Here is a 25,023-nt window from a genome sequence, read left to right as displayed (position 1 = left end):
CCAACTTTACAACAGGATATTACTGGCACTCTTCTCTCAACCCTTATCTACCTCCCAAAATCCACCTATCTTGGGTACACAGCAGCTCTGCAGCTTTGCTGGCAACTGGAGGGCACAAGGGCTGTCTCTGATAGCTGAGACAAACCAGATGATGACACAGCCCAGAGATGGGATGAGGACAGAGGTGTGATAACACAGTGACAAAGGGTGGTTCAGACCAGGGCACAGAATTAGTATCACTGATACTATGATAGCAATGTGGAACTACTGAAACAGCAGAACAATTAGGTGTCAGGCTTGGAGTTACAACACTACCAGAGGATTGGCATCCCAGCCAGCACTGACCACGCACTGCAGGAGGTATCTGCAGTATGTCACCAGAATAAGCTTCAGGGTTATTAGAGGAGTTAGTGGATGGACCCGGATCTCAAGTCACTACTTGTGTGATTGAAATTAGACAGAGATGCTGTCAAGACACAGGAACTCCGTGATTTATGGAAAACTGGAAGAGGAGTGCTCCCAAACCGGTAACACTGTCTGAGGGAGAATATAATCTCACAGGATGGATTTCTCATTGAAATTGTTCCACCTCTCACACCTCAGATGACAGGGACCTTGACACTGAAATTATTCCATAGCTATTTAGAATAATCTTATAAGGATTAGTTGTTTCATTCATGCCTCTTGTCTCTGAAAGCATAGTCTTCCCATTTTGCTCATTCCATCGTAAGTTCACCTTCTACAGTTTAAAGAGGAGAGACTGGAATGAGCTCTTAGGCAGAAGTTCTTCCCTGTAAAGGTGCTGAGGCGCTGGCACAGGGTGCCCAGGGAAGCTGTGGCTGCCCCACCCCTGGCAGTGTTCAAGGCCAGGTTGGACACAGGGGCTTGGAGCAAGCCACTCTAGCGAAAGGTGACCCTGCCTGTGGCAGGGGGTTGGAAGTGGATGAGCTTTAAGGTCCCTTCCAACCCAAACCATTCTATGTTCAACCCCTATATCACCCAAGATGCCTGTGAATTAAACACTCTCCTTCCCACCGTCCCATACATAGACCAGGGAATGAAATTCAGATGCAGGCTACAAGTCTGATTGCAATCAAAACCAGAGAACACTACAAGTGTCCTCTCTCCTCACTGCACCTCTCAATGAGGGGAACCATCATATCCCATGCAAAAATCAGGTTCAGGACACATGAAGATGCAAACACCCCAACATGTACAAAGGAACTGGTGACTGTTTCCATAAAAACCTGTGTGGTGTTTCAAGGGACCACAGCAGCACGTGGAGCCAACGTTGTGGATCTGCCCATGAGCTGGGGACTTTGCCCAAATTGCAAAGAGAAACGTTGGAGCAGGCAGGAAAACAAAACTCAGGTTAACAGAAACCTGTTCCCTATTTAAAAGGGACAAACAGAAATCACACAGCAAACACCACCAGGGTACAGCTGGGGTCCCTGGCCCCTCTCTGCCAACACACTGGGCAGAATGCACTGAAAAACAGGCTTTGGTGCTAGTATATGGTGTAGAGATCATAGCATCAACTGGATTGGAAAAGGCCTTTAAGATGATCAAGTCCAACTGCCAAGGCCACCGCTAACCCATGGCACTGAGGGCCTCATCTCCACGGTGTGTGAACACTTGGAGAGACGGTGACTGCAGCCCTGCCCTGGGCAGCCTGTTCCAATGCCTGAGCACCCCCTGGGGAAGGAATTGTTCCTCAGCTCCACCTAAACCTGCCCTGGTGCAGCTTGAGGCCGTTTCCTCTTGTCCTGTCACTTATTACCTGGGAGAAGATACCAACCCCACCTCACTCCATCCTCCTTTCAGATAGTTGTAGAGAGTGATAAGGTCCCCCCTGAGCCTTCTCTTCTCCAGACTGAACCCCCCCCGGTCCCTCAGCCATTCCCCATCACTCTTGTACTCCAGGCCCTTCACCAGCTCCATCGCCCTTCTCTGTCCCCGCTCCAGCACCTCAATGTCTCTCTTGTAGTGAGGGGCCCAGAACTGAACACAGGATTCAAGGTGCAGCCTCACCAGTGCCCAGCACAGGGGGACGAGCCCTGCCCAGGCTGCTCAGCACCTCCCTTTCGGCGGGACACTCGACACTGCACGGTCTGACCGCGGCGGCTCCTACCTGCTGCGTCAGGTACCGCGTCAGGTACCGCGTCAGGTAGGTGCGGGTCGGCAGCGCAGCGCCCCGGCGGTAGCGGGGAGCGGGCAGCGCGGCGGGCGCGCCGAAGAGCAGGAGGAGCAGGAAAAGCCGCAGCATGGCCGGGATGAGAAGCAAGGACCGCCCGGCCGCCCCGCCGCTTTATACCGGCCCCAGTGCCCCCGCCCGGGGGCTGCCCGGAGCCGGGAGGGAAGGGGGGAGCGGCGGGCGGTAGGACCCAGCGCAGAGGGAGAGGCGGGTCCACGCATGCGCCCACTCCCCTATGTGCCCCCCAATGGGCGGGGTTATCCACACACGTGTGAAGAGGGTGGGCACTAAGGAGCGGGGCTTTCCGATTGGCTGCGGAGTTGAGGGGAGCTCGCGCGCGCTTTTCGCGGTTGGCTGCGGCGTCCCGCAAAGAAGCAACGATTGGCTGCTGGAAGCACGTGATTCAGTCCTTCGGTAGGCGATATTTCCGGGATCGCTTCGGAGCCGGAGCCGGTGTCGGGGCCGAAGCCAGGGCCGGGTAAGGACACGGACACGGTCTCGGTAGCGCCTCCCGGCGTCTCCATCCCTGGCACCGAGGAGAGGTGGCGCCGGAGGCTGCCCGTTCCCTTGCCCTGCAGACAGCGCTTCACCGCTTCCCCTCGGTGTCGGAGGACAGCAGCGCTGGAAGAGGCACACCGGTATGAACGGTAATGCTGGAGTGACCGGAGGGTTTCTGGGGTGTTGAGCGCAGCTGAAAGCACCACTTAAAGGGTGGGAGTCGGGTGAAGGGCAACGAAGATGATTAAGGGAGTGGAGCATCTCCCTTATGAGGAAAGACTGAGGGAGCTGGGTCTCTATAGTTTAGAGGAGACTGAGGGGTGACCTTATTAGTGTATATAAATATATAAAGGGGGAGTGTCACGAGGATGGAGCCAGGCTCTACTCAGTGGCAAACAATGATAGGACAAGGGGTAATGGGTACAAACTGGAACACAAGAGGTTCCACTTAAACTTGAGAAGGAACTTCTTCTCAGTGAGGGTGACGGAACACTGGAACAGGCTGCCCAGGGAGGTTGTGGAGTCTCCTTCCCTGGAGACATTCAAAACCCGCCTGGACGCATTCCTGTGTAACATTATCTAGGTGTTCCTGCTCCGGCAGGGGGATTGGACTAGATGATCTTTTGAGGTCCCTTCCAATCTCTAGCGTACTGTGATACTGTGAAGCTTGGGAGTTCCTCCCGGCCTTGAGCTCCCCGGCGCTGTGCCCGGGCTCGCTGCTCGCTGTCGGCTGCCGGGGGCATCTCGGGGATGGAGTGGGAGAAGGCTGAGGGGTAAAAAATGCGATGTGAGACCGGTTAACGGCTCGTGTGCGGCTTGTTTGGTTTTTGTTGGGGAGTGTTTAAGGCAGCGCAGTCACTAGAGGGCACCAGGCACTGACAGGAAACTTGATGAGACCTCAGGGCTGTTGAATTCCAGAATGGTTTGGGTTGGAAGGGAACTTAAAGCTCATCCACTTCCAACCCCTGCCATGGGCAGGGACACCTTCCACTAGAGCAGCTTGCTCCAAGCTCCCTCCAACCTGACCTTGAACACTGCCAGGGATGGGGCAGCCACAGCTTCTCTGGGCACCCTGTGCCAGCACCTCAGCACCCTCACAGGGAAGAGCTTCTGCCTAAGAGCTCAGCTCAGTCTCCCCTCTGGCAGGTTAAAGCCATTCCCCTTGTCCTGTCCCTACAGGCCCTTGTCCAAAGCCCCTCTCCAGGTTTCCTGTAGCCCCTTTAGGCACTGGAGCTGCTCTCAGGTCTCCCCTTAAGGAGCCTTCTCTTGTCCAGGCTGAACCAGCCCAACTCTCTCAGCCTGGCTCCAGAGCAGAGCTGCTCCAGCCCTCGCAGCATCACCATGGCCTGCTCTGGATTTGCTCCAACAGCTCCATGTCCTTCTTATGCTAGAAGCTCCAGAGCCAAACACAGGACTGGTGGTGGGGTCTCAGAAGATCTGGAATGACAGTGAACAGTGAAAAGCTTTTGCAAATAAGGGCTTTTAAGGTGTCCTTTAATTCACCTGCAGAGAACAATTTGGTCTTTTAATTTGTGAGTCTGTGGTTTGAGGTATTTTAGGGTATTTTTGTCTACATATTTCTGCTATCTGCTGAGGAAAAAAAGTCAACTTTCTAAAATAAGAAATGTTTCCTAAAACTTGATATTTTGGATGCTGTGCTAAGAATAGAGGCAAGCTAATTCTGCAGAAAAGTAACACTGAATAAAAAATAACTAATTCCTATTTATTTAAACATTTATTTGTCAGATGCATACAGCTCCTTTGTTGAAATTGATGGTAAACACAGTAGAGCTGTGCCTTTGGCTCAAAGGGCATGAGTATTGTTGCCCTTTTGAGATTTTTTTTCTGAGCAGCCTCTCTTTTTAAAGTCATCGCCAACTGTATCCTGGGCCGCATCAAAAGGAGTGTGACCAGCAGGTCGAAGGAGGTGATCCTGCCCCTCTACTCTGCTCTCGTGAGACCTCACCTGGAGTATTGTGTGCAGTTCTGGTGTCCTCAACATAAAAAGGACATGGAACTGTTGGAACAAGTCCAGAGGAGGGCACAAGGATGATCAGGGGCTGTAGCACCTCCTGTATGAAGACAGGCTGAGAAAGTTGGGGCTGTTCAGCCTGGAGAAGAGAAGGCTGCGTGGAGACCTCATAGCTGGGGAGGGACTCTTCATTAGGGACTGTAGTGACAGGACAACGGGTAATGGGTTCAAACTTAAACAGGGGATGTTCAGATTAGATGTAATGAAGTTCTTCCCTGTGAGGGTGCTGAGGCGCTGGCACAGGGTGCCCAGAAAAGTTGTGGATGCCCCATCCCTGGCAGTGCTCAAGGCCAGGCTGGATGGAGCTTGGAGCAACCTGCTCTAGTGGAAGGTGCCCCTGCCAGTGGCAGGGGGTTGGAACTGGGTGATCTCCAGGTCCTTTTCAACCCAAACCATTCTGGGATTCTGTGTTAATTACATGTGTAGAATAATTTCAGTTTTTAACCCCATGTTGTGACTTCGTTCTAAATTAAGGGAAAAATCAGAAACTGATTTGGTGCAGTGCTGTGCTCGGGTTCCAGTAAAGATTCCCTACATACCAGTGGGAATTTGCATGACTTGTCTGCAGAGGTGTGTGAATATCATGAATGCTTTCTTCTTATTACCTATCTTCTATTTTTTTTTTCTTCTTATAGGATTAACAAAGGGTAATAGTAGCTGTTGCCTCAATTGGGCTACCGCTGCAAACAGAGATCACAATTTCCTGAGGACTGCCTTTCAGAATGTTCAAACAGACCAAATAAAAGCAATAAATATGAACAGTTCATAAAAAGAGAAGTCTTTGAACCATTTTGACTTGTTTTAGGTGATGCTGTAGCACATGGATAGTGTGAGAGGACTCTTGGCTGCCTCTGTAATTTCCATCCAGAACTCCTGCTTCGTCTATCCTGCCTGTCAAAACTGCTTTTCTAGGCTGATACTGGATTCTAGGAGGTACGTCCTGTTTTGGGGGATCACGAACTTTAACGAGCCTTGGGAATATCTGTTAGCGGAACACAAGTTATAACAAATCAGTGTAGATCCAGCCATCATAGAAATAAGTGCTAATTTCAGATATTTATGTTACTTATCACTATTCAGATCTCTTTGTATTACAGTAGCAGCTTGGAGGTTGTTACAGATCAAGAGTTCTATTGTGTTCAGTGCCACACAATATCAAGGAACAGTTTAGATGATTTCTGTTGACAGTTTCCAAGTGCATCTCCTGCAGTCCATCCAGTTCTCCAGTGCTGTTCCCAGTTGGAAAGCGTTAACAGAAAGCCCCTCCAAATCAAATCCTAATTTATTTTGTATTTCTTCTCATTCTAGATGCGCAATTCATCAGGTAGTCCTGCGTGACTCTTTCACTTACTGTGTGTCCAGAACTCTGTTCACTGTCCTTTTTAATCCCACTGTTAGGTGAAATCTATGACACACGGGAGAACAACACATGTCACTACTAAATGGGAGGAGCTGCCTTTGTAAAGCAGCAATCTCTGTCGTTTCAAATGCTGAAGTAAAAGATAATAGTGCTGTTTCCTGATGATTTTTTTAGATCTAGGTATTACACGAAAGCTGCAGGAAATAAAATCCCAAACCAGAATGAAATGGGGATGTGGGGAGTTCAAAATCACTTCCCAACAGGTCATTCAAATCCCACTGCCTCTCTCCAACTTCACAGCTGTCCAGCATTTAATAAATCAGTGAAAGAAGCCAAAGGGCTTCTGACATGATACAGCCAACCTGTGGTAAGATTAATGCCTCAGGGAGTAAAGAGTAAGAAGTAATCATATAGTTTGTAATGGAATGTTTGATGCATTATAGTAGTAATACTTACAGCTGCAGAGAAGTTCTTACCTCGGCAGCGATTAACATAAGCTCATGTATTCAATCTTTTTTATCCTCTTACTGTGTTTTGCCAGGTTTAACTGTCCAAAGTGTGGCTGCACAGGTGAAGCTAAAGATGCAAGCTACAGATACAGATTGTCCCTGAAGATTGCTGACACTAATGATTTGTTTGACATCACTGTGTTTGGGAGTTGCTTAGATCCATTCTTTGGGGTCACCGCAGAGAATCTGCAGAGGTAAGGAAGTGGATTGTTTCCATCTATAGAGCTGCTGCTTTTTCTTCAGCCTAAAAAAATAGAGATGAGCCTGGGTGGTGGGGAGATGAGCGGGAGGAAGCTGCTAAAATGCTCCCTTCCAGCATTTCCTTGGTACCCATCACCTCGAGAAAATGATGAAGTTTGATTTCTTCCAGGAATCTTGACGTTTTGAGGTGGATTACCTCTACGTAGTAAAAGAGATCCTTCACTATTGAAGGTAGCTGGTTACCTACTAAGTGAGCTTCACAAGATGATTGGACTTCTTTCCTGTGTCCTTCTGCCTTTGAGATGGTTGAAATTCCTTTGTCTAACGTCACATTTTGAAGTCTGTTTGCTTTTCCAGAGATTTAGGCTTTTTTTTTCCCTCAAGATTTTAAAGGAATCTTAAGGTAAAGATGGAGCCTTGGGGTTTTTTTTGGGTTGGATTTGGTTTTTAACAGTTTGGATTTTAAAAACAATAGTGATATTACTTCAGTGTGCCAAATTAGCCTTTAGAAGTGAGGAATTTCTTAGAAAAGCTGTTAGTCCTCAGAGCCCAGCCACCCACAAGATAAGCTTCAGACTTTCTGATTTGTGAAACTGCTAGGATAGGATATTCAGCTCCATCCACTGCTTCTTTCTCTATTCTGTTATTTTCCAGTGTCTGGTGTTATCGCTGGGTCAGAGGTGATCACTTTAAATCCCACATTAGCAGCATGAAGAGCGTACTCATTGCAGGCATTCTACATTGGTACGCTACTATCAGCTCTGAAAACCAGAGTCATTTGTGTGTCTGAGTATGGATACTGCTGTAAAGGTGCAAGCAGGAAGGCTATGTAAGCCGTAGCAGCATGTTGACAGCATTATACAGTCGTTGTGTTGATACAAAATCACAGCCACACAGGGAACACCTGAAAGTTTTGTGTGTATTAAACCTATCCAGAGTGGTTGTTTTGCTTTCTTCTGTTTCACAACAAGTTAACTAAACAATCCAATTTATAGCTTCCTGGTTTCCTCTTTTCATTCCATGTTTAGCTTAAGCTACCACAGTATCTTCTCTTTAGCATGTGTCCTACCTATACTACAGCTAAAATGCTATGTCAGGCTTCCTCTGTTGGTCCAGTACTTCTATATGTTTTTACTCAAGGTATGTTCAAGACTTCAATCAGGTGTCAGGAGAAACAAACACAGATGCATCTCAAGCAATGCTGGTTCAAGCAGTGGAAACCTGTTTCATTGGAAAAAGATTTATATTTGGAGTGAAGGTAACTTCTAATCCACATTACTCTCTTATAATGAGTTTTTTTCATTAGCAAGTAGCCAGTTTGGGGTGCAGACGGAGTTATTAAAGCATCATGTACAATATCTTTTGGCAATTTGAGAAAACTTAGGGCTAGGACATGGGGAGGATTCTGCTCCTCTTCCCCCAGACTCCTGTGTTATTTTAAATGAGTCACATCCAAAGTCATCTTGAATGGCAGTAGTCAGCTTGACAGCTTGTCAGGGCTGCTTTTCAGAGAGCCTGAGCAGTGCCAGCTCCTGTAACAGCTTGGAGTCTGTAAAAAACCTTGTACAGTTCAAGCAAGAAACAGACTGTCTTTTCAAGCACTGCCCTACCTTTCCCACGCTGCTTAGTCTCCTAGTGTGTAGAATGTAAGGACAAACACATCCCCTTGCAGCATTTTGATGTTTCATGATTTCAAGAGCATGTTTTCAACTGTTGTTAAAGTACAGCTCTTCAACATAGGTATCTGTGGCTCTTTTATATGTTTAACAGACTTTGAAATACTAGTTCTTAGTAATATTTCCATGGAAACAGTCTTCTAAGTTCTCTTCAAGTGGTGCTTGTGTGAGTCATTCGTATTATGAAGTCTTTGAACTAAACCCTACCTGGCAGGTGCTTTTCCTCTCCCGTAGGTATCATGAGGTTTATATCTGAGCAGAGGTTTTTCCGGCCTCTTAAGTAATGGAAGTTGGAGGACTTCATGGATTAACTTTATTTAACTAGAATTATTCACCAAGTGTCTAGGTCTGATGCCTTTACAACTATAATCCTGTGTATCAACAGCCTTGTGGCTGCTCCTGCACACACAAGGACTGAACACACATTCAAAGACCATTTACTTCTCCTTTGGCTCTAGGCATTTCTGGGCAACTCTGTTCAGCTGTGCATATGCTTGCACTCTCCCAGGTAAAAGTGACAACTGACATAACATACTTACCTAGAAAGGTATTGTCCTTGTTTAAGAGCTTTCAGCCTCAACCTTTGCCTGGACTCAGGGAGTAGGAGGGTTTTTGAGTTTGAAGATGGCTATATTTTGGCCTCTGGCATTGCCAGGGAGAGATGAAAAAGGGTTTGTCCACTCCTCAAAATATTAGAAAATTCCCTTTGCTTTTAATGCAATTGAAACATTCTTATATATGGAGAGAAACAGGTTCTATAAAGAATTGCTGCTGAAGCTCCTGTGGCACACTACTCTCCAAATGAATCTGAGAAGATCATAGAATCCCAGACTGGTTTGGGTTGGAAGGGAACTTAAAGCTCATCCAATTCCAACCCCCTGCCATGGGCAGGGACACCTTCCACTAGAGCAGGTTGCTCCAAGTCCTGTCCAACCTGGCCTTGGACACTGCCAGGGATGGGGCAGCCACAGCTTCTCTGGGCACCCTGTGCCAGCGCCTCAGCACCCTCACAGGGAAGAGCTTCTGCCTAAGGTCTAATCTAAATCTCCCATTTTTCAGTTTGAAGCCATTCCCTTTTCCCTGTCTCCACATGACTTTATCAAAACCCCCTCTCCAGGAGCACTTCTCTTCTCCCCTTAGGAGCTTCTCTTCTCCAGGCTGAACAAGTCCAGCTCTTGTAAAAGAAAAGCACTGGGCTTAGGCAGCTGGCCATTTGCACAGCACTGCACTGGGGGCAGCCCCGAAACACCCAATGACCTACAGTGAGGAAGACATTTTCAGTGAAATTCTCGGATTTCTTGGTTGTTTTTCCAAAACTCTGTGTAATTGCAGCAGGCGAAGAACCTCTCACTGTGATGCCCTTTCTAGCCCTTGCCAATGCTTATTTCCCAGGGAGTACTGCTTTGTGTGACAACCTGGTTTGTATTCTCTTCCCTGCAGATCCTGACAAAAAAATGGGCCTAAATTTAAGCCTGGCTTAAAAGACATGTGTTAATTTTTATCCTTCTTTCTCTATCCCAAAATACTGTACTAAGACTTTTATCTTTCCCTCTGTACCAGCGTTGGGCAAGGGAAGATGGAGGCCATTCTGCTGCCAGCAGCATCTTGCAGAACTGCTCCAAAATTAATAGAAGTACAAAAACCCTTACAGCTTGCCAGCTCTTCCTGCCAAACACTGCTGTTACTGGCTTTACAGTTATCAGCTACTTCCATCGGCTCCTGCAGTCAGCAAAACTCAGGAGCTGTAGTAACAGCTCAGATTTACCTAACACAGCAGCAGCTGCAGCAGATGAACCTGTCAGTGAGCTCAGCAGCTTGTCTAGCCCGAGCAGAAACTCCTGCTCTGTTCAGTCTAGTGGCAGAGAAAGTCCTTTAAGGTCCTGGCAGGAGTCCTTGAGCCTGACTTCATCTGTTGCTTGGGTAACAGCAGAAGACTTTTCCACTCTGGAAGTGGAAAAGCTGGTGAGTGAACAGCATGACCAAGAGGGGAGGCCTGTCCCTGCAGAATCCTGCCGTGTGAGCCTCAACAATCAAACTCTCTGGGATTCACCATTTTGCAGCTCTGCTGTGAAGGAAGGGGATAAAGAGGAACATAATGAGTTGAGTTCACAGCCTAGTCAGAGTGACAGCATCTCTGCAACTGATGAATTAGAGAGAATATCCTCTTCAGAGGCTGAGTGTTCACATGGAAACAGTTCCAGTTTGTTACAACATCCCTTGGAATCTGGGGTACAGAGCACTTACCCAAAGACTGATGGTAGAAATTATTCTTGCCCAGAAAAATCCCACAACCCCCTTTTATACAAGAAAGATGCCTCAGCTTCTAGTCACGTAAATGTGACTGGAGTGTCTCAGATGGATTCTGTGCTGTGGGATGAGCTCGCGTTCTCAGAAAGCCTAAATGAATTCTTAGCTAGAATAGAAGAAGGCAAAAACATCATAACATCACCCAACCCAGATGCAGGCAAACATCCTGAAAGGAGCAGGTTGGGTGCAAATCTTAATGAATCATGTCTCGGGCAAACCCATGTAGCTGCTGATTTGCCTGAAGCAAGTGTCTCCAGGAAGGTCTTGCCACCAGCAGACAGTGATAGTTGGGAGAATGTATTGTTTGCTTGTCTTCAGTCACATGTACATCCTCAGAGTGATGAGGTGGCACAATGTGAGTTTTCCTGTAGTGTTTTATCTGACAAAGAATCTTGCTTTATACCTAACCCTCGCCTACCTATTCTGTCACAGTCCTTGCCAGTTACACCAGAGCCTTCTGTTTCTGAGAGCAGATACATGCAGTCCAAAGCAGCAAATATTGACATTTCAAAGTCATCTTGCTCTTTTATTAATCACTGTGCTGCTAAACGTGGAGAAATCTGTTTAAAGAGGAGTGAGGCAGCTCCCTGTGTGCATTCTGCACATGGCAGCTGCTTAGCTGGTTGGAGAAACAAAGAAAACTCTTATGCTACACCAAGCCAAAGACCAGATCTTACACTCACAGGGAGATGGGATTCTGATGCAGCAACTCCCAGCAATACAAGAAGGATTTATGAAAGACAATTAAAGCCATTGACAGAAGTGTCAGAAAACACCTTCAAAAGCGTTAACAGGAGAGAGACGCTGTGGAACAGCATCTTCCCTGAAGGCAGCTATGATGCTTCTGCTGATCTCTTTGATGCAAGTGCAAGAGAAAAGAAATCATGTAATTCTTTAATAAAGGAAGATGATACTTTGACAGACAAGGTCACAGCTCCTGAATTAGTGCTTTATGCTGGAGATGTTCCCTGTAACACTTCAAAACGCATCTCATCCCAACACAGGTTCCCTCGTGCTTTTAGGAAGCACAGTACACCAGTAACATCCTCCTTTTGTGATGCACAGTGCAATTCAATCAGCGCTCAAGACTTTGTTCCTTATTCACAGTCCACTCCTATGGCAAAACCTCTTCAGAAGCTGTGGCCTGTTGGGGAAAGAAGCTCTTTTGTCGCTCTCTTCACCCCTACAAATCCCAGGAAGATCCATTCCAAATGCAAACGATCTAGGTCTGCCTTTCAGAACACTCTGCTGCAGCAGCTTACTGGCAGGTTAGTGAAACGTGAAAGGCCAAGTAATAGTGAAGATGAGGAAAGTAATAGCTCTGTATCACAGCAGTTCCTTAACAGCCAGCTGCCTGCCAGCTGTGAGGAGTGGATCCCTCCTTCTGCAAACAAAAGGTTGAAGCCATCTGCATCTTTACAGTTAAAAGCAGTTGGGCTGGCTCCTGATGTGCAGGTGAGCTGTGGGTACACTGATAGGAACCCTGCTTCTGAGAGCAAAAACAGTGAGAATGATGCATGCTTCCAAAATGAGAGACTAAACCCTGGGGACACAGCCTGGATTCTAACAACTCCTGCATCTGCTGGTGTCACCAAGGCCTTGTTCTTCAATGAAACTTGTTCTCCTTTCGAAGACAAGACTCTCCTCTCAAGTGCAAGTTACATAGGAAAGATATCTGGAAGGGCTGCTGGCTGGTCTCCGGAGTTGTTCTTCCAAGCACAAACCCCTTTTTCCCATAATCCAGAACACTAAAACCCGATATATTTATGCTGTATTCTTTTAAATTACTTGTAAAACTTTTGGGAAGGAGCCAGAAGAAAAAAAGCTATTTAATAACTGTTTATACACCTATTGGCATATGTCTTCCTAAGGTGAGTTGTGTTTATTTGCTGATCTTTGTACCACAGAGATGGGGGAAAACGGAATTTGCAGTAAATGAACTCTAGAATGTGCAATAAAGACTTTTGTAAATGGGTATTTAATAGCTGTCATTATATCAAGTACAGGCAGGTGAAGTGTTGTAGCATGCAGTGTTGTCTTTTCATCTGAGAAGAGCCCTGGAATCTCTGTCCACTCCAGATTCTCACCTGATGACTCTGCGCGGAACAGTTTCCTCAACGAATATCAAATACCATATGGGAGCTTGGTATGTGAGCCCGCTCTGGCAGCAGTGAGCTGGGTGGAGAGGACCCTCCTGAGAGGTTGGTAGCAGCTCTCATCTTTCCTGGAGGCTTTGTCAAGTTCAGGTGGCTTTGTCAAGTGGTGCATTCCTGACACTTCTTTCATTTTCCTTGCTTTGGCATCTTCCAAATCCTCCACCCAGAACAGCTCTATTTGGGATCACCGAACAGAGAAATCTTGGAGCTGTGCCTGTTGAAGAAGGTGCTGCAGAAGCATGTGGGGACCTGATGGCACAGGATTTCATCAGCCTGAAAATGCTGGCTTGGAGGACCAGAAGCAGGCCTCAAATTCATAGAATCATATAGAATCATTGAACAATGGTTTGGGTTGGAAGGGATCTTAAAGCTCATCCAGTTCCAACCCCTATGCCTGTGCTTACAATGCTATGCCTGGTCAGAAGATGTTATTGATTGCACATAAAATCCTACTTGATAAATCTGTTAGGGGTAAAAGGAGTAAGAAATGTAGCCTGCCTGGAAATGGTAAATCTATGTTTATAGTTTAAGTAGAAGAAATAAAGGAGAAGACAGCATTACTCATACCCAAATCACTGAGCACAGGGAAAAGCAATATTGAAAAGGTTTTAAGACATCAGTGCTCAAACACATACAACATTAAACTAGTTGTTTCTACTACAGCCTCCCAGATAATATGAGACTGCAGCATCAGTGGCTCTTTAAGCACTCCTTTGTGATGAACTGGATGAGCACTCACTTTATCATGGGGGTTAGAGCTGGTCCAAGTGGTACCCAGAGACTTGCTGCAGCTAGCGCTGAACCGCTGCCAGAGCTTCTACATCATAGACCTGACAGCATCTTGACATGAAATGTTTGGTCCAGCATGAGTGATTCTATTAGGCAGGCAATTCATCTGCACTCTATGGTAAGCGATAGCTCTGGCGCAAGCTAATGTGATTGTAATTATAAGCTTGCACAAAAAGAATAAAGCTCAGCATGTTTCATTCTGAAGGTAATAGGGCTCCTGAAAACGCACACTGGGTTTGCAGCTGATTCCCTGGGCATAGAAAGCCATAAATCAAGGCTAGGTTTTAACTTAGGACTGTCTGTAGGTTACCACTGAAGACAATGCAAGGCAGTCAGAGGTTGCTTTGTGCAAGGGGACTGAACACATAGCGAGACCAAAAAGCACTGCTGTGTGACAGGTCACAATGATACCTTCTGGGCAGAGCTCCCCAAGTGCTCTGTAAGGAAGACTTTGCACATGAGATGATGGAGCAGAGGCAGTAACCTGCCTTGGGTTTGCTCCTGTAGTCTCTTCCATTTCTTCCCCTGGGCACTTTTTTCCCTTCTTGCAGGGAGCTTTTGTGCTCCTGCAATGCTTTTACAAAGGTTTTACAGGCCGTGCCCTTGCTGCTACACCTACTGAACAAAAAGGTTCACACCCCACTGGTTAGATGCTCCTTGCAAGGAGGAGTTGCCACTCTTCCCCTGTCTTTCCCTGGGAATAGCTTGGTCTGGCTTTTCCAGCCATCACTCTCAGCAGCAAGCTCCATCCCTGCTCTCTTTCAGTAAATTCCCAAGCTGTCTGAGCTTTAAGGATGTTTTCTTCCCTCTCCTTTACCCAGTTCCTACCTAGGAGCATGCAGGGACTTTTCCCTCTCCAACACCTTTCTGTGTTCTCACTGACTCCAATTGCCAGCTTCCAAGGGGCCATGGAGCAGATGGTCCAGCCATAATGTCAGACATTTACCACAGAAGGAGCTTCAAGGTCAGTGGAAGAGGCAATAAAAGGCACATGGTGTCTTCAAGCTTCACAGCTCATTTCTCAGTGTAAGCGTTAGAAGTCATCTCTGATGTGGAGCAGAGCACAGGGGAGGAAAACTGGTCCTTAGAATGAGTCAGAGCACATTTATGTGTTGACCCAAAGAGTAAAGGCTTAATATGGGCGATCTCATTCAAAAGGATTCCGTAGGGAATTCCAGTGGAGTTCTGTCTGCATGAAAAGAATGAGTTGAAGGATGAAGAGAAGAACCAGCATGAAGTTAATAAGGGAACTGGGACAAAGAATAAAAGACATCTGGAGCATCCAACCATCATCTTGACCCAACACAAACCCTGCATCATGCTAGGACAAGGGTTTAACCAGCTATAGGTTTGCAGTGATGATGGGTGAAGATGCTACCTGTCAGAGACCACCCTTAGTGACTGACTCCAGCATTCCTTTGGCATTTCACACTTTGCTATCATCTCTCTTGCTTTGAATAACCTCTTCCTTCTGTTCCAGTGCAAAGGGACATTGTTCCCTTGGACAGCAGCTGTACTCCTGTTCTTCTTGTGAGGTCCCAATGCTGTGAGAGCCTTGGTATGCTCAACCCAAGCAGAAAAGCCTCAGCAGTCATTCGTTGATGTGATATTAAATCACATCAAGTGAGTCTGTCTTCTATATATTTTTAAGGCAACTTTGTTTTGCAGCTCAAACAAACCCCCCAGACAAATCAAACACTCCAAACACCAAATGGAAAGGATTAAATGTTTATTTACATACAGATACATATGTAAGCAATTTCTAAGTATAAAAAGGACATTACAAATAAACATGAGGCATCATACATTCATCATCCCGATCATCCCTAATACATTCCTTTCTCAACCCCACTGTACCACACTTGACCACAAGAACTTAAAAAAGACAGACAACCCAAATTCTGACAGTCAATGATTCACAGTTTGGCCATTTGCTAACACCTAACCCCTTCCCAAAGACAGCATGACCCCAGCATCAATGACCCCAGCGATCAATGCTCTGACTGGCTGTAGTGCATTTTCTCCACTGACATGGTTGTGCTTGATCAGCAAGAAACAACATCCTCTCCTTTTCCTTCTGGCCACGTGTTCAGGAATGAGGGGTCTGGCTACAATTCTGTACATTGTGCTAATTCACAGTTGTTGGGGAAAAGGCAGCAGTGGGGAAAACTCCAACCCAGGAAAGCCCTTTGATGCAGTGACTTCCCTGGTGTGGAGGTTCCAAACAAGATGCTGCTTTTAGTGCTTAGGCAGGTTTTTAAACTACAAGTCAAACTATGGTTGATGGTCTAAACCATACTTTGTTCATGCTTTAATATTGATTTGCTAGTAACCAAAGCTGAAAGTAATGCAGGTTTTCTCCTGAGGAAATGAAGGTGCTTTTATAACATCTGTAAGAACTGATCGTAGCTTGAAAGAGGAAACGTGTTAGACTTAAAACCTAAAGGTAACACAGAGCACAGGGAGCTTGTCAGTCAGATAACGTTACAAAGGGGAGCGAGCCAGAAAACACAGAATTAAAACGCTTACTCAAAGCATCAATGGATTGAGATGAGAGCTGGGGGAGTCTGTGCAGATCAAAGGCGGTTTGGGGAAGACACCCTCATGATCTGCAAATTCACAGAACAGCCAAATATATGCAGCAGAACAGAGGTGTGGAATGAAAGAGGAGCAGAGCGAGCCTTGTCCCATGCTGACAGCTGAGTGACTGCAGCTGCTCCAGTCTCAGGGGGGTTTGTGTTTCTTTCCCTTTTGTAAACAGCCGTAGGGAATAAAATGAATGTGACACATCTATAGCGCATCTTATTGTGCTGAAAACCATGGCATGTTTTAAACTGCTTTTCTAATATTCACATATATACTTGTCACTCCAAACCAGCACAGCAACAGGCGCTGGCCTTCCTCTGTACTCTCATTAGACGGTCTTTTCTCCCCCAACCATTTTATTCTTACTCCATTAAAATCTCAAAGAAGCACTCCCTTCTCCTCTGCTTCTCCCTCATAAAGGCTTGATCAATGGGGACACTGTGCCCATTGAATTTACTAAAGCTCACTCCCATGATGCAACCCAGACTCACAGAGATGCTCCACACAACCACACAAGTGATGGCTCAGAATGGCTTCTCCACACAGCCGTAAGTGTCCCTGGATGGAGAGCATCCATCCGCTCACTGGAGATTTACTTGCTTGCATCAAACCACCACCACTTCTGGACATCTGAATCTCTTCTGTTGGTCCCATGAGAAGGGACACATTCCTTACAGGATGCCCTGGCTGACAATGAGTTTATGGGTTTAGTTTGGTTTATGTTCATAGTAAGAATCTCAAGGTGGCACAGAGGATGAACCATAGATGCTCTTCTTCCTAGCTAAAGCAGCAGCTGGATCCAGTGATCCATACTTGTTTCCAGTCTGAGACCTCCACAGTGCCTGAGGCATGAGAACTGGGGAGGAACAGATTCATGATGACAGGTACTAGGCTTTGAAAAGCATTCATATGACACCAGAGCCCTTGATAACTGCCCATGAAAGCACAAGAGCACTTCTATCATCCCCTGTCCTTCAGGGAACCATGCACAGCTAAACCCATGACTGACACAGGCTTTGGCCATGTCAAATACCTGTGGACCAGGGCTGTGCTCCAGAAGATGCTCAGCAAGGACAACACCATCGTGCACATCACTGTTACCCCAAGCTAAGCAGGATGGAAAAAGCAAAGGTGCAAATGTAAAGGTGGCATTTGCTTCTTGAGCTTAATTGTAGCACTAACCAGAGCTAAAATTATCTCCTGAGCTTGCTGGAAAAGGATAACTGGTTCAACGAATGTGAGATCACATCCAGGGAGTGCTAATAGCTATTAATGTGAAAACAGAGACAACCTCTGAGGACAGTACAGCCAGCTCCTGTTTATCCAGACAGGAGAGCTGAGCTGTTAACCCTGGATGTACTCCTAAAACCACTCTCATTTTTCACTGACGACATTCACAGCCTAAATTACACTCATTCCTATCCCAGTGTCTGCTATATCCAGGTTATCTTTCCCCAGTTACTCATTCGACAGCATTTGGAGGGGCAAGCATTGGAGGTGAAGGGTTTTTTCCCCCTGGATCTGTGGCTCACACTTGGAATAAAACAAACACCCCCAGCTCACACAGCATAGTTTTTAGTTCTGGTTTCAGTTACAGCTCATTCACACGAGGGGCAAGGGTGCAATGGCATCCATGGGTGCTGACAGCCGCAATCTCTCTCAGCTGGATATAGTACAGTACAGCAAAGGAGAGTTGGGTTCAGTTCAGCGAGGAGGTGATTAGGGAGGTGAACTCAGAGCAACGCAGCAGGCTACTTTGGGAGCCTTGCATCATGGTCACCATGATTACCCTGTTGTCTGTTGCCAAGATAAACCCTAAAGCGAAGCAGATGAAAGATCTATACCCATTATGGTACATTCAACTACAGCTCGAGTGGATGCTCGCATTTCAAAGACATGACAAGTTGAGGCTGCTTTGCTTAGGCTGCACTACTTACCTGTAGGAAATCAAGGTAGTGTTTCCCCACCACTCATCGTGACAAGTGTCCTTCAAAGGGATGACCCTTTGCTACTTGTGAACGGTAAGCAGAACAATTATTACCCACAGCCACAAGAGGACAGACTTGATGCAAGGAAAAAGGGTGGTGCCAAGAGCCGCATTTGTGCAGAGAAGCAAAGTTTATAAACGAAGGAGTAGGCATTTTGATACAGCATCTTTTACAGGGTTTTCACGACTAGAACTGATTTATTTCCTTTGGCTGCGATGGGTTTTCTGGTTAGCCTTTATATAGATCAACATTTCAATTTCCATACTTGCTCACAAGGAATTCAAAGTGTCCTCTCAAAACACCTTTTTTCTAACTGAGCTAACTCAAAAGGGTCTTTGTTAGTAGGAGCAACTTGTGTAAGGATATTGGGGGTGCTTTGATATTGAAAGCAGAAGAATTTCAGATGAGCATCCCTTATGAAAGTCCAGAGCAATGAAAATCTAAGCCATAGATGCACCTTTTAAATGAGGATGGGATTGAGAAGACCCTGAGCAAGTAGAACCATCTCTTTACTTTGCATTCTCTGCTCCACAGACCCATCTCTGCCCTTGCACAAAGGGCTACAGTACTCTCTGTCCCACAGCCAGGAGAAGGCTTCTGTGACACTGTCTCCAGCCGTACTGACCATGGTGACACCACAGGTCCCCAAAGGGCAAGGGATCCTGCATGGCTGCTCAGCCTATTTTAATAGCTAGAGAATTCCACCTCTTTCCCAGCTGAAGTCTCTGGCTACAGAAATGATGCCAGCTCAACATCTCAGCTTGATCTACAGACAGATCTTCATACTGAAAAGACAAGTGGAAAAGCATCTGAGCAAACAGCAGTCCTCAGGGATAACGAACAACGCAAAACCCAATGGGTTTCACCGTAACTAATTGCACCCCTTGGCAGGAAAGGCTGGGGAAAGCCTCTCGTCCCACATGTGCGCACACACCGTGCTTCTGCATCGCTAGTTTTGACTTTCAAATCCCTGCCTCCTGTGTCAGCCTCAGACTGCTGCTGCTGTTACTGATGCTGAAGGAATTCAATAGCCATTAACCACTAAACCTAGACTAGCAGGAGCCAACCGTTACCAACATCGCTATTTCCAAACAGACAAACAGCATCAGCAGGCTGACAGGTTTTATAGGGGCTGTTTCATGTGTTCTACAGCAGAGAACAAAGCATCTTGCCTGACAATTTGTCATGTGTGGGTTTCATTAAATAATGATCACAAAGCCATTTAGCATTCAGCACAAGCACGTATCTGACTGCATGCTCAAACAACTTACCTGTAGATCAATCAGGACTTAAGTGTTAGAGATAGGAAGAGGCATTCAGTGTCCCTTTCTTTACAGAGTTCAGAATATCACATTTCCATCATAATTCCTTGACCTGAAGGGCTTTTTTCCCCATCCCCAAGGACTGTCTCTCATGGGGAACACATATAGGAACAAAGGGAATCATTGCTTGTCCCAGCCAACTTGCAGTGTAAATACCCAACGGAAAGTACCAGTGAGTACTTCCAATGCAGTGATGTGAAGCACAAAACATTTGGTGGTTTACCCAAGAGCAGCCTGACTGAATCAATGGCTGAACTGGAAAATAGAGTTTAGACCATCCAGTTCTCAGGAGATGCTTTCACTCAATCTCTGCAAACAGGTTTGATAGATAAAGCAAACATCTGTGGACCATCCAATATTGGCTTCTGCTCGGAGCTATGCACTGTGCAAAAAGAACTCAAGAAGAGGTCTCATTATGGGACTACTACAGAAATTAATATTCACCCAGAAATAAGACTACCCTGTATCACCCTGAAAACACATCAAACCCTAGCAAGCACGCTGAAAGCAGTGCTTTACTCGTTTGATAACAGAGAATGTTTCCAGTCAAATTTGGCTCCATTATATCCATTCTGCACGGCTTTTGGACCCTCAACCCAGCAAGCATCACAAGGCTTTCACTGACAGTTCTCAAAATCCCACTCATCTAGCAAGGTGTTGGCTATAGTTGAGGAGCTGATTGTCAGATAACTGGGGTTTGTTACTTTATCTCCTTTTAGTTTTCAAGACTTTGATCATTATACCACAGCACTAACTTAGCAGTTGATACAGCTCATCTTCTAGTTGGGATGCTATCAGCAGTGGACCAGACTGAAGAAGAGAAAGCACGCTCTCAGTGCTACAAGGAGAATGGGTTGTATCCACTAGAGAGATACTTAAAGGTGTACAAAAGTAACTTCTGCAAAGGAATTGCTGCAATAAAATATCACTTCTTGACCAAGTAGTGTGCTTGTTAACCGCAGGAAAAGAGGCAAGTTTCAAAAGACAGCTTTGGCTTATGACCTTATAAAGTGTTGCATATACCACCATTGTTTCCTTCCAACTTTTTAAGTCTACACAGAATAAACCTTGAAAGGAATCAGTTCAGATTTCTCTCTGGAGAAGTCAGATACTTCACTTAAACAGCAGCCCAGCTGCAGCACTCCACCCTGAAGCAGAAGCACATCACTGTGTGGAGATGGAGTCCTTACATGGAGAATATCTGCTAGCAGTAAAAAGAACCAATGCTTTGAGGTTGCTTGTAGGCAGCTAGTCTCCAAAATAGCCACCTGTAAGTTAGGAACAGTACTGGAAAAGGAGACAGCCTTCTAGAAGCCTCAAAGTGAATACCCAAGAAGATCATTTAGTGGTTTCTACTATTTAACCAGTTCAGCTTGTTCAGTCACGGTAATGTGTTAGAGTTCAACCTCCAGAACTGATGCAAGGAACACTCTGAGATGCATTTACAGTGGTGCCCAGCAGGAATGAAAAGTACCTGAAGAGCTCTAATGCTTTCAGAAATCAAGCTGGGGAACCTATAGATGTTTTACTGGGCAGTCCCCTTCCCCTTGATCAACTCAAAGAGCCTTGTCCTGTTTGATATCAACTTTGTGCTAACAAGCCCAGCATCTGGAGACTCTGAGCTTTAGAAATTAAACATACATAGCACTGGTTTTTAAATTGAGTGTTACCTTGCATCTGACACACTGAGCCTTGCTCTAAATGACTACCTACAACCTGTGCAGAATCACTGTCTCTAAGTTGTGTGGTCTTCACAAGCACGAACAAACAGCGTTTGGCAGTTTAAGGAACGCTCAAGAATGACACTGCTCTTCAGCACAGGCTGTACCACACAGAAGTGGTACACACACAGGCTGTACCACAGAAGCCACCGAGTCCCACACATGTCTAAATCCTCTGGATTACACCGTGAGCAGAGACTGAAAACGAATGGGCCAGCACAGACGATGACTTGTCCCCCAACTTCTCATACTTACAGAGCTCTTTGCTAAGTGTTACCTAAATGACAAACGAGCCTTGTACCACAACTGCTACATCTTCTTTTTTACCACTACTCATAACAGAAGAAAGTGACCTAAAATATAGCAAAAAAATACTAGAAATGACCATATGACACACCGATCCCCTCTCTCTGACACAGAGTCAGCTCCCTATTACGGATCAAAGGCACAACATGATACAGCCCAAAAGTCTTTCTAGGAACATGTGTAAAAGCATTTTAAAATGCCTTTTTAATTGTTATTCTTTTAAAGACACACTTACTGGCAGCTTTTGATGTCAATACAAAAGCTTTGTTTCAATCTTCAGTACAAGCCAAGTTAACATTAAAATGATTAACTCTCAATTACAGCAAATCTCAGCCATGGAATTGCCAGGGGAGGTTTATGCAGATTAGCTGAACAGAACTGAAACATCTAAGTATCATTTTGCATGGGCACATTTCGCTATCTTCCTGCTTCACTTCAATGTCAATGTGTACATTTGCAACGCATTGTTTGTATAACGGCACTAGAAGTGGAATAACATCCCAAACTCCAGAGTGCTTCCACTTCAGGGGGTCTGTAGAAAGAAATTGCTTAAACAGTTATACACATACTGGAGTCTGAGATTAAAAGTAAAGCATCAAGTGAATTAAATGACTCTACAGCCCTGAAACTGAAAGCTACTCTAGGAGAGAAACCAGATGCCAAGAAGATACCTTCAAGAGCATCTTGGAGAGTAGTTCCATGAGGTGAGCGCTGGATGGGTCAGACACAGAATGATACCACTTGCAACCTGCTGCTCTTCCCACCTAGCATAAAAACCCCTCTACATTGTACGTCTGCCTTTCAACAAGAACTGTATCTACAAGCTTTATGTTTAAGCTGGATATATTGCAGGCGGCCACTTCAAACTGTGCTCTTTTTGAACCCTTACACACAACCTGTGCACGCACAAGATTTTGGTCACAGCTGGTGCACTTTTTCCCCCAGCTCCACCAATAATCTTTCCCAAAGGTAATTTTCCACATTAGGACATAACTAATTAGAGGAGGAATGGTTAATTTTCTGGTTTATTTTTATTTCTGGAGAAGTCTTTTCATCCTGCATTGGCCATTAAAGCAGCACAGTCCTTTCCCACTACGTTTTAGGCCTAGAAAAAGAGGTAACAAGATTTGCTTTATTTTTATGAACAGTGCTTCTTAGTGTGGGGTTTTTTCCTAACCAGTCTAAGTTACACATTCAGAGGACAGCAATGTAGTAAGACTACGTTTGGCCTATGGAATATTTGCTGAACTGCTAGCACCAAAGGGAGCAACTGAGCTGTATCCAGGTCTTCTTACATCTGGAAAATGTTGATATATGTAACTTGTCCTTTAGTTCCATGTTCATGAAAGTGCCTGTAGATGAGAGACATAACACTATTTCAAACACTGGAGTCCTCCACGGAGACGCATGGGCAGACGCTATGTACATGTCCTAAGAGCTCACTCACTGGCAGCCCCAAAGACTGCCAGCGTAGTCCAGGGTCAGTGTTCATTGTTGGTTTATTTCAATTCAAAAAGGACCAGACACATTGTTCTGATATGGAGATGTTCAACTGTTCAGTATCTTCTTCAGGAGAGGCTGCTCTAGTCTCCCACAGAAGGAAACACAGCAGCTCGTGTTCTGCATCGCATGAAGCACTTGTGCAACTCTTCTGCTCCTAACCTGCTCCAGAGACTGCGAGAAAGATGAAACTTCAACCGTGATAGATTCTGCTATGTTGCCATCCAGCTGGAGCCATGCTTCCAGGTCTGCATCCTGACTTGGGAAGTGGCAGGAATAATTCGCTTCAAGTAGATAAATCCCAGCAAAGAAAAAAAAGGAAGGAAAATAAACAAACCCTCTTGGCCCATGGCAGAACAGGAAATCCCATGCCAGCTCCTCAGTTAAAATTACAGCAAGTCAAGTAGCTGATGCTTTTCCCCTCTCCTGGTAAGGGGGATGAGACATTGTTCTCAAGGGTGTTCTGTCGTGCCTCGCTGATCAAGCGACAGGCCAAGTCCAGGAAGAGTTTTTCCACATTATCTGACTCTTTTGCTGAGGTTTCCAGGTAGTACATATCCTGTGCTTCGGAAAACTCGGCAGCTCTCTGCTGGGAGACTTCCCTCTTATCAGCTAAATCAATCTTATTACCTGCATTGATAGAAAAGGAATTCATTTGGCTTCCAAAAACAAGAGAAATGGAGGTTGGAAAGGGATAAAGAAGAGTTTGGTGTCGTACATACGCATGGACAGTGGTTTTGATGTGAAACTCTTAGTTTTTACCCTCTCTTCCAAATAATGGATTCCCTGATACAAGTGGTTAAGTTCATTTAATATCAGCTCATTTAGAGCAACATGTCCTGAGAACATCCAAGTCAGTTAGCTCTAATTTAGCACCAGTTGCTGCTATCAACCAAGATTAAAGGATTTCCATTATAATATCTATTGAAAATTCTCCTGTTCTTGCTCTGAGCAGCACTTAAAATGTCAATTATAGCATACGAGACACTAAATGTGATATTTCTCATGTCATTACAAGGTTTAAAAGAAGCCTGGCACAGAAGGCAGCTTTCCTATTGCAATATTCTCAGGAAGGATTTGGCTGTTGAGGCTGGAAGAGGGCTGGGCCTGGGGAGCACTTGCAGAGAGAGGTGTGGTGAGGAACCAGCCCCTTAAGCTCAGTTCAGCAGAAAGTTGATTAAAGCCTCAAGCAAGCATCTGATATGATTATACCCTATTACTAGCCACTTCACTGCAAACATGATGGTTTTGCCATAAATTAATCTTATAATGAAGATAACAGACCAGGACCTATAGTAACAGGGGGCTGTGTCCATGGACTCTGCAGTTTCAGGAGGAAACATCTCCTGGGTCCACTTCTATGAGCAATTTTGATACTTAGTGGGAGGAAAAGACTACACTTTCATTGGCAAACCACCTCTCATTGCCCTCCTCTCACCTGAGATGTCCTTTCTTTCCCGATAAAGCAGTTTCTTGGATGCACTGCATATACTGGTTTCCTTTCTAAACAGATTATCATTCAATACAAGTGGTTTATCGGTCTCACCATATGGGTACAGCAAACTGCAGGCATCACCAGATTGATGAGATCTGAGCTGGGAGTCACAAGGGAAACTGTGACTTGAGTCAAGCAAATTCTTGGCTCAGTTGGTAGCTGCACTTCAGTCCCATATAGGACTGAGTGGTGAAGTATCCACTTCTGCATGCAAAAGCCTTCAACCTAAGACAGGGCCACACTTCAAGTAGTGGCTGTGATGTCCTGGACACCACCATCAGCATCTTGGGAGAGTGACTTTTACAAGGGCCTGTAGTGACAGGACAAAGGGGAATGGCTTTAAACTGACAGAGGGGAGACTGAGATGAGTTCTTATGCAGAAG

At 45.6% G+C, this 25,023-nt stretch overlaps 2 protein-coding genes across 4 annotated transcripts in view; one reads left to right on the top strand and one right to left on the bottom strand.

The window, feature by feature from the left end:
• The first annotated feature begins 2,812 nt into the window (after positions 1-2,812).
• On the top strand, positions 2,813-24,309 carry DDIAS (DNA damage induced apoptosis suppressor). Of its 3 annotated transcripts, none has more exons than XM_062639137.1 (5): positions 2,813-2,832; positions 5,530-5,657; positions 6,626-6,787; positions 7,935-8,052; positions 10,031-13,950. In XM_062639137.1, the coding sequence occupies exons 2-5, from the start codon at positions 5,545-5,547 to the stop codon at positions 12,527-12,529; spliced, it is 2,892 nt and encodes a 963-aa protein (XP_062495121.1). In that variant the 5' UTR covers positions 2,813-2,832; positions 5,530-5,544; the 3' UTR covers positions 12,530-13,950. The 3 variants fall into 3 exon arrangements, with proteins under 3 accessions (XP_062495121.1, XP_062495122.1, XP_062495120.1); XM_062639138.1 differs by lacking the exon at positions 10,031-13,950 and adding an exon at positions 24,164-24,309 and having other exon boundaries at positions 2,818-2,841; XM_062639136.1 differs by having other exon boundaries at positions 2,821-2,841.
• RAB30 (RAB30, member RAS oncogene family) overlaps positions 22,658-25,023 on the bottom strand; it is a 42,521-nt gene continuing 40,155 nt past the window's right edge. Inside the window, exon 5 of the mRNA XM_062639223.1 lies at positions 22,658-23,775. Within this exon, the coding sequence (XP_062495207.1) occupies positions 23,525-23,775 (251 nt within the window). The 3' untranslated portion in view covers positions 22,658-23,524. The remainder of the gene's footprint in view (positions 23,776-25,023) is intronic.

This window comes from Pezoporus occidentalis, unplaced genomic scaffold (assembly GCF_034315485.1).
Source record: "Pezoporus occidentalis ecotype Australia unplaced genomic scaffold, CSIRO_AGI_Poc_V1 ctg6, whole genome shotgun sequence".
NCBI lineage: Eukaryota > Metazoa > Chordata > Aves > Psittaciformes > Psittacidae > Pezoporus > Pezoporus occidentalis.
Note: the sequence above shows the minus strand (reverse complement) of the source record. Positions and strands in the feature narration are given on the sequence as shown.

What these genes read in the sequence shown, in the direction of transcription:
- DDIAS (XM_062639137.1), top strand. Translation starts at nt 5,545, where the DNA reads ATGGATAGTGTGAGAGGACTCTTGGCTGCCTCTGTAATTTCCATCCAG. An exon ending in CTGATACTGGATTCTAGGAG is followed by an intron (nt 5,658 to 6,625) that starts GTACGTCCTGTT and finishes GTGTTTTGCCAG; the next exon opens with GTTTAACTGTCCAAAGTGTG. An exon ending in GATTTATATTTGGAGTGAAG is followed by an intron (nt 8,053 to 10,030) that starts GTAACTTCTAAT and finishes CCTCTGTACCAG; the next exon opens with CGTTGGGCAAGGGAAGATGG.